Source organism: Ambystoma mexicanum, chromosome 7p (genome assembly GCF_040938575.1).
Source record: "Ambystoma mexicanum isolate Mex_15411 chromosome 7p, UKY_AmexF1_1, whole genome shotgun sequence".
Lineage (NCBI taxonomy): Eukaryota > Metazoa > Chordata > Amphibia > Caudata > Ambystomatidae > Ambystoma > Ambystoma mexicanum.
The window spans coordinates 66,528,097-66,542,374 of NC_090939.1; the positions used below are offsets into that span (position 1 = coordinate 66,528,097).

Sequence of the window (14,278 nt, forward strand, 5' to 3'; positions counted from 1 at the left end):
GGATTTTGTGTGTGGCTAGGAGGGGAAAAGGTTTGCATTTAAGCGTTGCTTGCAGCCAGGGCTAAGTGCTTGAAGTTGTTATGGCGACTGCCCTTCAATAGCAAGAAAATAAATCCTTCAAAATAATCACTTACTGCAGACCCCTGTGCATTAGTCTATTAGAAGGCTGCCACACCATTCCATTATAACCCATGTAGATGGTGTATGTTTGTTATGTGAGGCAAATGAAAACCTTTAATAAAAAATTTAATAATTTGTATTAAGATTTTGAAGCATAATAATTTGGTAATTATACAGGTTAGTTTCACCACAGAATTAAACAGATATAATGTATTAGATCAAGTATATGAATACATGAATAACAAACTATAACAATGAATTAACGGTACACCGTCGTTTCATCGACAGGCATATTTACGACTGCCTTTTTTGCGTGGACACTATTATGAAAAAGTAATTCAAAGTTTGGGGGACGGGAAAGGGCAGATAAAGGGTTGGGGGGTCGGGAATATTTAAAAATAGGTGGGGGAGGTTTGGGAGTGGTAAGCCTCCAAAAACAAATATTTTGAGGACATTTTTTGTAATCGTGTCCACGAAATGACATGGAAAGGAATTAACATCCACACATGCTTGACCTTTGATCAACTCTCAGAATTGTAATATTTTGGACGTCATTAGTTGCCATTTTACAGAACTTTGATAAATAAATGGCAGACTAATGTATGCCTTGCATGACTGAATTGACCCCAGGCCTACAGAGTGGCAGATCTAGCCTCAAATCTTTCCACTTCGGAAGAGTTGAAAGCCGCCTCCTTTCCACCCAGATACACACACCGTACTCCACCTCCGAACTCCCGCTCATCGCCTCAATATTCACAGCACCGGAAAAGGGTTCAAGTGGATTACAATCTAAAAAACCTTTCAAGAGAATCGCAAACCAACCTGAATTTCACTAGGAAATCCAGAGGTGTCTAAACCACATTTTGAAACATTTTCTGCATTTCATATTTGTTCCCTGATTCGGGCATATAAACCCTATCTAATGTATCCTGTGACCCCTGACCTGATACAATGTAACCTACTCATATAAACCATCATTCTGATCCTCTCCCTACCTAGGCTCTGAAACAGTAGGAACTCATTGTCAGTGCAGAGGTTACTGTAACGTGATATTATAAATACCACTTGTGAATGGGAAGCACTACATGGGATGCATGTATCTACTCGTCTCCCTGCAGTAAATACCCAACTAACAATTGGGGGGCTTTTAAAATATCACATGTTTGACTGGTAGCATCATACTTCATATTTCCAAACTGATTTCAACATTGAACATGAAGAGTGAAAATCCTGTCATCACATTTCTATGTGGCTATTGCTGGGTAGAGTGTGTGGGGGGGGGGGCATTAGCCAATCTAGTGGACGTATGACCTTTTAGCAAGTTTCCCCATCTGATCAACCTCATGGGTACTTGTTGCAGTATCTCTCAGCCCAGTGGTCGCCTGACTATTGAGAGTAATGCTGTGAAAAGGCATTTTAGAATTATGAGGAATCGCCTCCTCATCAGGACCCTGTATCCAAACATCTGGAGAGGCCGAGGACATGTCTGGAGGAGCTGCAGAGACTCAGTACTGTGACTTATAGCCTGTGTCTCCAGTATTTTCCTAGTGAACTCTGGTGTTGTTGGTCTCCTACCACTCCCAGCATGCACCTAGGATGTGTGGAGTTTCTAGCATGTTACGGCCTGTTTAAAGCAGGTGCTACACTAGCCCTTTGGCACTCCCCCACCAATAAATTTACCAGCCCCACTAAGGGGGTTCTGGTTTCTTACTCTCTTCATGTCGGTCAGAATGTCCTTAAGCCTTGGGATTCAATCTATGGTACAGATGGAACAGCCAGCCTTTTGGGGTCCATTTGGTGCAGGTCAGCTACTAAGGTGAGACTCAACTTTGATGTACAAACATCCAAACTGTATTCAGCGTTGGTATTTTAACTGTGCCTACAAATGAAACCCGTGATCGGATAGAGAATACCTTTAGAGAATGTAATGTATCACATGATTGGCTGGAATGCCTCCTACTAAATGATGGTTCAGAAGAAGGATTTTACACTGAAATATGAACAAAAACAAAGAAAGCAAAATCACCAGTCACTGTTCAGAAATAGCTATTGGCTAGAAAGGGAACTTTAATTAAACCCTGATGTATGTTCTTTGAAAATGATAAAACAGGCCAACCTAAGACCAAACAGAACAAATATTGTTATTTTTGCATGGCTTTTTGCACGGCTCTTAACTAGCCAGCAAAAAACCTTAAACATGTTTTGGGGTTGTTACAGTCAGGTTGTGAAGTGTGAATTCTTCTGTACACTCTGAGTACCATTTGCTATCCAGTGACACATCAGGATGTAAAACCCCTCTGAAAACTAGCCAGTAAAACAGATAAGCTTACAAAAATAAAAGAAAATTTAGGCTGTGTATTAAATTTACGGTTTCCCCAGGGCTAAGGATCTCAAATCGGTTTTGCTTTAAGGTGATTTTATTCAAAGGCAATTCCTATTAACACCTCCCAGACGTCATGACGAATATAAGGATCATATTATCTCTTCTTGTGAGGGACAGAAAACCAGATGCTATTTAGCTGCACTTCCTTCCCAGGCCCTGGGAAACTTACAATGTAAATATTCTGAAAGCTAAAAGGGGAGTTTTATTACTAACCAATGAATGCATCTTATCTTCAAACAAACAGCCTTGTGGCTTTTGTTTGGAATAATGCATTGGAATTTGGGGCTTGTGAATGAACGTAAATGAAAGTAAAAGACATATATTAAAACCTGAGTGCTTTAAAGGGGACGAGTTTAAGAGATACAATTCTGTATAACTCCTCAAATATATTTGGTAGAGAAAACCAAAAATAGGATAGTGATCTACAGGAAAGGGTCTTTAAAATATGCTACTTTGATAGTGATACCCCAATATTTAAAAAAATAATCAAATCTATTCTCTTCATACTATATTCTGATCCTTACATAGCCCTGGTCGGACACTGAGATGAGAAATAAGAAATACATATTTTAGTATGGAAATATATTTTTACATAACTTTACTTCTATTTTTCCTTACTGTATTTAAGACACATTTCAGGATGCAGCTTGCTTTAAAAAGTCTAATGATGTTACTTTTAAGGAGGTGAAAGTTTCTTAAAATGCTATTTTAATACTGTTATTTTTTTTTAGCTAAATTGGTCTCATAGAAAATGAATAGAATTTATTTTTTATTACTAATAACTTACAATGCAGGGTATTATTCCCTTTAAAAATCTCACTTCTATGATGAGAAGGCAGAGATTTGAAAACATCAAGAAGCAGAAAGGGGGAGCCCCCAGGAAGAATACTTTGGATCCCATATGGAGACAGGTGGATTTCTAGTAGAGGTTTCAAGAGTCGAATTCCACACTGGGACGGAAGCAGAAGGGAGTCCAGTGCTTAGGAGCAGTACTCGATTTCTTACAGCAGGAGTTGGTCCCTAGGAGAAACTGGCCAGTCGAAGAGGAACTATGATCACAGCAGTCCGCGATGGAAGGTTTGTCACCAGAAACGCATCATGGTTCAAGAAAGTTCCCCCGACAGTGTGGAGCGAGGAGCTGGACCAAACGAGCGACAGAGAGAGAGTAGAGGTAGAAACAACGGCGGCAGAATCAAGCCAAGAAGGAGGACAGCAACAGACACCCCCACCCAGCCGAAGGGGAAGCTGCAGCAGACAGTCCAGCGCGGCAGCCAGAAAGGGCGCAGCCGGCCTGCACCCCCTGACCATGTGGCTCGGCAGCACTGCCGGTACCACCTGAGGATGGTGCCGAAATCAGCAGGAAAACTAAGTGACTATGGCGGCCATCAGGAGTTGGGCGTAGCAGTAAAAATGCAGCAGTAACGGTATTACCGCTGCATTCCCGCGCCGCCCAATCCTGATTTTGGGCAGAAAGTGGGAGGTTTGCTGGAGGTAAAAATCTCCCCTTTCTGCCCATTTGCAGCGCTATTACCGCAGTGCAAATCGTGCGGCAATAGTGCGAGCATGGCCCATAGAGCCCGCTGGACTCAAAAAAATGGAGACTTACAGCCTTACTGCAACTCGGGATCCAGTGCTAATAGCGCTGGACCGAGTTGCGGTAACGCTATTTGCGTTGGAAGTATCCCAGTGGATTTACTACTGGGATACCGCCAAGCTTGTGATAGAGCCCTATGTGCGCTAACTTGCAACTGTTGGTGTGAATAACAGAATTGGAAATAAGTTTGTATTTGTGTTATCAATGGGAAAGAATAGTGATGTTATGTTTCCCGTCACTGCATCACAGCAGTGCGTGCACACTAAACGCTGCGACGTCATCCCGGATGAGGAGGGCAGTCGCGGGCTAATACAGAGCATGTGTGGCTGTGTTTCCCTAGTGCAGCGCAAACCCCAGTCCTGCCAGCTCCTGCCCGCCCCACCCCCGACAGCCAGCATGAGTTGGAACGCCGGAGCCCCCGTGGTTATAGCACACAACACCCACCATCTCCTATTTGCCAGAACCCTGTGGCATACATTCTATGGGAACACTGCAAACAACTGTAAACGAATAAATATACATATTTTTGAACACCTAACATCTATGGAATTTCAATTATTTAATGAAATAGTTGTTATACCAGGCAAAAAACAATCAGATAAACCATATTGAAAATAAAAGCAGTGTAAACTTGAAGTGTGTTACCAAAAGCAGTCAATTTTCAGAGTGCTAGAAATAGCTGACAATGAGCTAATGGAGTAAGTGCATGCATGGCCCCAATTAGAATAAAAGAAAAATCATTTCATATTTCAGTTATTTACATCGTCCGAGACAAATATTAGGTGGATGCATTAGGAATCCTGAGGAAGGAGTTCAGATCCTTCTTGCAGCATCAGGGATGATGGACTGTTCACATGGAGCTATTTGAGCAGTCATCAAGGATGTACTGAAGGGCATCTTCAATAGAGACTCAAGAAGCTAGACATACCGCTTCACTTGCAGATGGCTTGGACATCTTCGATAGACCTATGTCTAGACTCAGAAAGCTAGACATACCGCTTCGCTTGCCGATGGCTCGCGCATCTGCAATAGACCCATGTCCCGACTCAGGAAGCTAGACATACCGCTTCGCTTGCCGATGGCTCGCGCATCTGCAATAGACCCATGTCCCGACTCAGGAAGCTAGACATACGGCTTTGCTTGCCGATGGCTTGCGCATCTTCGATAGACCTATGTCCAGACTCAGGAAGCTAGACATACTGCTTCTCTTGCCGATGGCTCACGCATCTTTGATAGACCTATGTCCAGACTCAGGAAGCTAGACATACCGCTTCTCTTGCCGATGGCTCACGCATCTTCGATAGACCCATGTTCAGACTCAGGAAGCTAGACATACCGCTGTGCTTGCCGATGGCTCGCACATCCACGATAGACCTATGTACAGACTCAGGACGCTAGACACACCGCTTTGCTTGCCGATGGCTCGCGCATCTTCGATAGACTCGACGGCTGGTATAATGCTGATGGGCGCTTTCGCATCTGTCGACCAGAAGAAGGCAGTCTACCAACATCCCACTCCCCAACCTCTGATTGGTTGACAGATTTGTACTTTCTAACTTAAAGCATCCAGTTTCATTCGTGTAGAAACTGTCCAAATTAGATGACCATAGAGCACATTTCATTGGGTTATTTAAGAAGATTAAATGTTTCGAGACTTTAATTTCAAAAGATTCCCTTTTTTTAAAAAAACATGTTATTAAGGTTTTGAAAATTAGACAAAAAATTAATTGAAGGTAATGGGCATCTTCCTAGAAGAACTATGGACATGTTCTAGCACTTGACACCTGATGTCTGCACTTACCCTTGCACTTACCACCAGCTGGCCGCACTTTTATTTATTATTTATTGTATTTATTTATTTTACTGTTATCCTATGTACTGCACTGCCCCCTTCCCTCTCTCCCCGCACTTCTCCTCTTTCCCCCCATCCCTGCACGTGCGCAATCTCAATGTCACCTTGCGTAGTAGGATCGTTGTCTCTGTCTTCCCGCTGTTCCCTTTCCCTTGCTTTGTCGCGCCTTGGAACATTTGTGTATAGGTGCGTTATAAATGCCATATCATATAATGTGCAGACAAATCAAACGCACTAGAAAAGTATGAACGATTATCCTTCAATAGGGACAATTACATAAAGAAGAAATTAAAAACAACAAGACAGATAGGGTCAGACGAAGATAGTACGAGATGAGGCAGGATATCATGGAATGGTTAAGATGTATGCATAACACAGAGTCGACAGTGGTCTAGTTTAAGCATCTCCCTCTATAATGCCATAACTAATGTCATCAAATCAATGCATTATAAAAGTGCAAAGTGAAATAAAATTCCTTCAGATTAACTACATTGAAAAGATCCAGCAATCACACACACCACACTAGATTTATAGATATATTTTAAGGAGCCTCAGTATTTGGAAAATGCTCACGGAGGCATGCATGACTGTAGTTGAGGAGGCTGCAGTTCAATGCATGCATGCATGCAGCAGATGGGTGCAGCCAATGATGGTTATGGTCCTGCTCACTCCCTCCTGGTGTGCAGTCTTTGCACTCTCTTAAGATCTCCACATATTGTGAGACCCGTCCTACAGCACATGAGTGAGGCCTTACTCTAATACAGAAGTTAGTACAGCCCGTTTCTACTTTCCTGCACTAATCAACGTGTCATGTGACTTGGCCGGCTGCATCATTAACCCTTGCTGGGACTTCAAAGACTACCCATGGGAGGTAGAAGGTGCACTAGTGGAGTTTCATGTGAAATTTAATTATCTACTAATTTTCTGAGGATGCATCCATGATCCAAGTGATCTATGGACAGACGCAGCCAATTCCATGAGAAATCCATGATCCTAATGATCTATGGATAGAAGCAGCCGATTCCATGAGAAATCCATGATCCTAATCTATGGACAGACGCAGCCAACTCCATGAGAAATCCATGATCCTAATGATCTATGGACAGAAGCAGCCAATTCCATGAGAAATCCACGATCCTAATGATCTATGGACAGAAGCAGCCAATTCCATGAGAAATCCATGATCCTAATGATCGATGGACAGAAGCAGCCAATTCCATGATAAATCCATGATCCAAGTGATCTATGGACAGAAGCAGCCAATTCCATGACAAATCCATGATCTTAATGATCTATTGACAGAAGCAACCAATTCCATGACAAATCCATGATCTTAATGATCTATTGACAGAAGCAACCAATTCCATGACAAATCCATGATCCTAATGATCGATGGACAGAAGCAGCCAATTCCATGACAAATCCATGATCCTAATGATCTATGGACAGAAGCAGCCAATTCCATGACAAATCCATGATCTTAATGATCTATTGACAGAAGCAACCAATTCCATGACAAATCCATGATCCTAATGATCGATGGACAGAAGCAGCCAATTCCATGACAAATCAATGATGTTAATGATCTATTGACAGAAGCAACCAATTCCATGACAAATCCATGATCCTAATGATCGATGGACAGACGCAGCCAATTCCATGACAAATCAATGATGTTAATGATCTATTGACAGAAGCAACCAATTCCATGAGAAATCCATGATCTTAATGATCTATGGACAGAAGCAGCCAATTCCATGAGAAATCCATGATCTTAATGATCTATGGACAGACGCAGCCAATTCCATGAGAAATCCACGATCTTAATGATCTATGGACAGAAACAGCCAATTCCAAGAGAAATGTGCGATCATTTTTCTGAAATCTGGTGCCCGTGTTCATCTGCTTTCTTGAACTTGTCAAATAATTTGTCACGCTAGCTTTGCATCCTACTTCAAAATATCTTGAAATCTTTGTATGATCTTAAAATCCTTCTGAAAAGTATGCATCTCTTCTGTTTTCAGTAATCCTAATGTGTACTAGCCTTTGGGTTATCTTGTTTTTTAATATGGCTGGGCCCATAGAGCTGCATTGACAGCACTGCTCAGTCATTCATTTACTTGCACACACTCTTTGAATCTTTCAATGTCTGATCTTGCTCATTGTGCTACCTTGAAAATGTCCTATCATGTAGCAAATGGTATTTCCTTTTTATTATTTGAAAACTCTTCTTTGTTTTAAATTTAAATTCATCCTTATGGATCATTATAGTCTCTTAACATTGCGATTTGGTACGGTTGGGTGAATAATGTGCACAATGTAAATGGTAGTGGTTATTGGGCCTCTGCATCTCTTCATGTACAACTTGTGAGCGCTCATTGGGGTTATATAGAAATCTCTCTTTGCATAATCATAACATTCTTATACAAACACAATAAGAGTAAAAAAACTCCCAATGCAAATACAAATGGAAATCCTATTTTCAGCAGAAAGGAATCAGTGGGGAAAGAAATCACTCCAGTAGAACATTTGAATAGTGGAATTTGACAAAATCACCTAGAACCTGGTTCACCAAGATTTCACTGGAGAAAATCAGGAGAGTCTATGATCCCCTCAGATTTACCATCTCTATATTACACCTCATTCACAAAGCCGAAAACTGAAGAAAATCTGGAGCTGCCTGGGGCATCTCTGAGACGACGTTGAGCAAAGATCTGTGACTCCTATTTCCAAATGAGCTTCTCAAAAATCACCCAGGCAGGTGCAGATTGGCTACAGATTTGCTCCAGTTCAAAGTTTCTGAAAGCGGTTTAAGGTAGTTGGTGCAAATATAAGATCTTCAAAGGTTTCTCTTGACTTGCTCTGGTGCAAATCTTTGCCATTGAGGCCCATAGATTCCATCTGCTGTGAATTACACTGAAGTAATTTAAAAACATGCAGATATTTTTACATTTCCTACTTAAAATCAGTGTTACCATGCTCACTGCGTGACCCTGCAAATTAATCAAGGTCTGTTCAGGCAACACTGCACACAGCGCCCAACTCTTGGAAAGGATCTCTGAATGTGGAGAATTGTGTGCCATGTACAAAGGATGCAGACATGTATGTTTGTGCATGCACAACTTGAGCAAATGTTCATGCATGCCATTTGGCCGAGATAATGACTGAATTTAAACCACCACCAAGTAGCACTGCCACCACTTAGAATAAGCCTTCTTGGCACATGGGATCGCCTTTTGCAATTAAGATCTACCAAAGTTGCGTCACGTCATAATTTCTGGATGTAAAAAGAGCTCCTTTTACACTGCCATGCACTCAAATGTGTACAACTGCTGGTTGTATAGTGGTGTTTGATAGTGGTGTTTTAGGGGTGGTTGGGTGTTGTTGGCATGGTATTCGGGTACAGGATATTTGACCAGCTCCAAAATATACGTTGATAGTGTCAGCCATTTCATTGTGATTGATGCTGCAATCATTGGCGGCGGCGGCGGCACTACGACTCTGGTACAGGAATATAGAGTAATACGTGAGATCATAGTGCTGGTTTTGTCTCCAGATTGAGCCCACTTTGGGGGCACTTGCACCACACTCCCATCTATGGTCGTCTCCAAAATGTTCATGTTCCTTCAAGTGTCTCTGCTCACGGATCCAGTTCTTCCCAAGTTATCCTGTCCAATGCGGTGATTTGCAGCTCTGGTTGTGTTGCATGCATTGGCCAGCAAGCAGGTGTGAGGTACAAGAGTCTGGTGGCCGGGGGATCTGAAATCTGCGGCTCCCCAGATGTTTTGAGTTATGACTCCCAAGATCCCTCACCATTGTCTGGGCTGGTGGGAGTTATAGTCCTAAACATCTGGAGAGCCAAAGGTTGTAAACCTACTGTGTAGGGTGAAGGCCTGGGCTGGAAGGAATGAGTTACCATAATGATATCAGAACCTAACCAGAAGCAGGTGAGGGAACTCTGGTACCGAAACATCAGTGGTGTGTGTGAGAAAGAGAAGGACAGCGAGAGCTGGTGTTGCATGACTAATAGGCCATGGGGAACTCTAGTATCAAGTGATGTGTGTGTGTGTGTTGTGTGTGTGAGCCCAGGTGACGAACGTGTGTGATGGGAGAGATATGGCCCCTTTTCCCAGGGTGCAGATGAGGAGCACTTCAGTTCCCTTGGATTCCTTCGCTCTCATTCTCCATCGTCTTGTCGGCTGGGCTCTCACACCTGTTGAGATCTGAACCTGGGGAGAGAAATGTGAAAAGGAAACATGAACAGGGTCGCTTCTCATCCCATTGACTCTTGCCACCATGCCGTAAGGACTCCCACAGGCTTAGATCACAATCACAAAGGGTTCTACCAATCACATACCTCCCTGATGGAGGTCATGTGGAATATGCCTTGTGCCCACATACAATAAACATGTTACATACTGTTGGGCAGTGGCTTTCCCAATGCTCTCACAATGGGAAACATAATAGGGAGCAATTGGATCTAGTTAAATGAAAGACTTGGTAGGATCATATCTCTTTTGGGCAATGTACCTTTTGGGCAATGTACAAAATCCTAGGATCCAAGTGGAACTTGCAAATTGAGAAGAACTGCAGGCCTTCGGTATGCTTTAGTAGTATTGGAAGGTGGATGCAATAGACTTCTGCAAGCTATTGTCAGCGGGAGTGTGGTGGTGTTTCCAAAGTGCTATGCAGGTAATAGTATGCCATAGTCATGCAGTCGGCAGTGCTGGGCCTCTTGTGGCATTGACTCACCACCCGTGTCCTTGTACGGAACGTGCACTACAGACTTCGGATGCCATAGGCCTAAAACCCCCTTAGGAACTATTGTATAAAGCTTTGCAATGCATACCAGGATCGTGAAAGCTATACTATGCTGCAGATAGCGCATTCGTTTGCAGTTCGGTAGAGCATTTTGTGTGCTACCATTACCAGTAAACAGTGCCAATGGGCGTCCAACAGCCAGAAAACTTGCAACAGTGGAGTGGACTGCACCAGAGAATTGCTCAGATACAGAGCTCATTACACGGAGGGCACCACCCAGCTTATGCAGAGGACTAGAGAATCCCGATATGGGAACAGGCGGCCCAACCACGCTCCTTCATCTTTCGATGACCATAGCAGCCCAGCACCCTTCTTCCCCCTTACCCAATCCCCCTAGCATCTATCATGGAGACACTTCAAAACCCCCATAGTGGTGGCCACAAACTGGATGCAGAACCTGGTGACCAAGGGAAGGACTGCTCTTGGATTACTCACAGTGGATTAGAATCTGTCCTACCACAAGAGAAGTGAACCACGTTTGTGCAACACGCAGGCGATCTACTGGTTGGAAGACTCTAAATATGATCCAGACCATTTTATGTCTATTTGTTTACAGACCAGTGGAGGAAAAGAACCCTGTTCAATTGACAAATGGCTTTTATATTGGTCATTGTACATTTGGTTGACGCTATCATCAATCATGGTCGACCTCCCTTTTTTTGTTTTGTTTCTGTTACGGGGGGGGTTCCCCCCCATGCCCGCCATCCCTCCCACACTCACCCTACCTAACTTGAGCAGTCCCCACCCCTTGGCAGCCCTAAACCCCAACATATAAATATATATATTTTCATATGTAGGTATACAAAAAAGGTGTCAACCAAATGTAGAACGACCAACAAGAAGTTGTTGTAACCATGGCGTGCCGACAGAAGAACATCTCTAACCATACCCATCTGTGCTTCTTTCTCAATTCCACTGCGTGGCTAAATCGGAAAGCCGTCGTAAACCAAAGTCTGCTCAGTAAAACAGGGACTTCTGCATCTGAAGCCAAATCCATTGGCTGACGTCAAAGAGGTACTGAGCCACAGGAAGTAAAAGCAGCTTCTATGTTAAGACCACAACTACAAATGGAAAGACCACAGTATCTGGCTGGCGTGAGATCATTGCAAACTCTATCAGTCGTCTTGCCGTGCCCCACTGAAGAGAAGGGCTCCAATTAAGGTTTTACTAAGCCATATACAAGTTGTATGTGAACATCAAAACCCAAAGCTGTTGTGCTAAAATGGCATTTAAATTGTTCTTTAAACTTCACATATAAATGTCCATAAGTCATGAACTTCCATTTTTTATGTTTGTCGTGTACACGACCCTTGCAATGGGTGATAACTCGTGTTTCTGGTTCTTCAGTGTTTATGTTTTGTCAATTACAGTGATGATTTTCCAGTGTTTTCACAACGTTTTAAAATCAGTGTTTACACATTTTTTGTGAAAAATAATGCAGCGCAGCAGTGTTTTTCCAGTGTAAATGAAAAATATACTTTCATTAACATACATACCTTTTGGAGTACAATTATCATGGACTATACAACAATAAACCAGTCTGACAAGCATACATCCTTGTAGAACTATGTTAAGCAAAAAGAGAATAATTGTAGTTGTGTTCCCCCCATCTTGAACAGAAGCCTGAATGTATCAGAATGCAAAGCAACGTGAGGCCAAATAATGACTTTTGAGTTTTATAAATGTACTTTGAAGACTTGGGTGCAACAAAATAGGTTGGCGAGGTCACCTGGTTTAGTCCTATCTTTCCACAGGTATTCAGGAGGCTTGAACCGGCCACCTCTCCTAAAGCTCCTGGCTATACCAGACATGCGCAAGAGATGATTAGTATCCTAACTGAACTCAGAATCACCCGAATCTTCGGGTTTTTGGATTTACCACACATTTTTAATAAGTGTAATTGTTAGATTTGGCCGTGTTTGTCACATTTGAGTATGATGAAACTTTCAGCAAACGGTTGAAAAGCTCAGAGCGTTTTTCTATAGCAGAAGTTGAAATTAATTGGGGCCCTTTTTATATGCAATCAAAAATGAAACTTTTCCAGAGGGTAATATTTTCAGCTTTTTATGTTTTCAACTGGCACAAAAAGTAATGTATCTGTTTACAGTTGCGCAGTCGCGCAGAACCAGATTGTAAATGAAATTGCTATTCCAATTATATAGTCAAATAAACAATGTATAATTGTTCCTGTTTTAAAGAGCGGCTTCTGTTATCACATGCACTCAAGTGTTCTGAACAAATACTGCGAATGAGTGTAATTATAGAGACCTGTAATTCATGCCTTCTTGATGAAAAACATGTTTGTTTATTTATTTTTTTAAGCTATTATAACGCACCACATGCCCAAGGGCCTCAGGGCACACACAGAACAACCAGACGCAACACATAGACGTACAAATAAGACAGAAGGGTCAGCAAAGAGGAACTTATCTTGGAGCAGCAACAACGAAAGAGCTAGACAATAAGTATATCCCAGCTCTGCACGTGTTTCGGCCTCGCTGGTCTTTTTCAAGGCCAAGGGGGAATTTGCAGTGGTGCATTGGTAAGTATTTTGAGTAGAAGTCATGAAGTGCCTTCCTTAGGCGTTCTGCGGTGCGAGCTGAATTCCGCTCGACATTTTCTATTGGTATTGGTTTGCTATGCACGTTTCTATTTGGGTTAGCTGATAGGCATGTTTCGGGTACCACATGATGATCACGGTTATCTCTCGCAGATATTGCTTGATTTATATGTAAACATGTCATGGGATGAATGGATGCGCATGCATTTCTGGCACGTGGCTGACTCGGGCTGACTCTGTCCCAGTCCAAAAGGCCTTGGGAGAGAATTCAGAGGCGTAGCCAGGATTGTCTAACAAGTGGGGCCTGAAGCTAATGTAGTTTTGCACATCACAGTGACATTAACATCTGTAAATGCCCACACAGTGCTGCTGAGTGGGTATTTACAGGTTTTGGGTGGCCCTTGCCCACTCAGGCCCTACCCTGTCTACGCCTCTAGTAGAGATAAAGGCCCATCCCTGCTCTCATTGTTGTAAAATTGACAACCTCAATGCTACCCATGTACTTGCTGCCAGAAAGATCTATTGCTGCAGCATGCAAGCTGGACCCCATGGAACCCCTTAAGGCTAATTGTAAGTGGGGTATACCACAAACGTTGCCTTTAAGATATTCTGAGGGAGTCTGTTACCTGAAGTAGAGTTGTCCCGCCATTCCTTGCTCGTGCCGGTTCCAGCACCTTCCGCCGCCACGCTCTCCATGTCTGGAGGAGTCGTAAACTTGACGCCATCTTGCTCTGGGGAGAGAAGAGAATACACAGGGATGAGGCGCATATGACCAAGCCGTGGCCTGTTTTACTATTCACTGAAGATTAGAGGCATTGCTAGCACATACGTAGCTCAGAGTGTGGTGCCTAGGCTACAGGCCGCGCTCGGTGCGTGGTCTACCAGGGAGAAAACCACCCTTCTCGTGCATTACATGCCACCAGCAGCATAGAAGAAACTCCGGGACAC

The 14,278-nt window shown here is 42.9% G+C and overlaps 1 protein-coding gene across 1 annotated transcript in view; it reads right to left on the minus strand.

Moving 5' to 3' along the window:
- Window positions 1–228: 228 nt before the first annotated feature.
- LOC138525695 (uncharacterized) overlaps window positions 229–14,278 on the minus strand; it is a 192,468-nt gene continuing 178,418 nt past the window's right edge. The window contains exons 5-6 of the mRNA XM_069635787.1: window positions 13,957–14,061; window positions 229–10,178 (exon numbers count right to left, since the gene is read on the minus strand). Of these exons, the coding sequence (XP_069491888.1) occupies window positions 10,102–10,178; window positions 13,957–14,061 (182 nt within the window). The 3' untranslated portion in view covers window positions 229–10,101. The remainder of the gene's footprint in view (window positions 10,179–13,956; window positions 14,062–14,278) is intronic.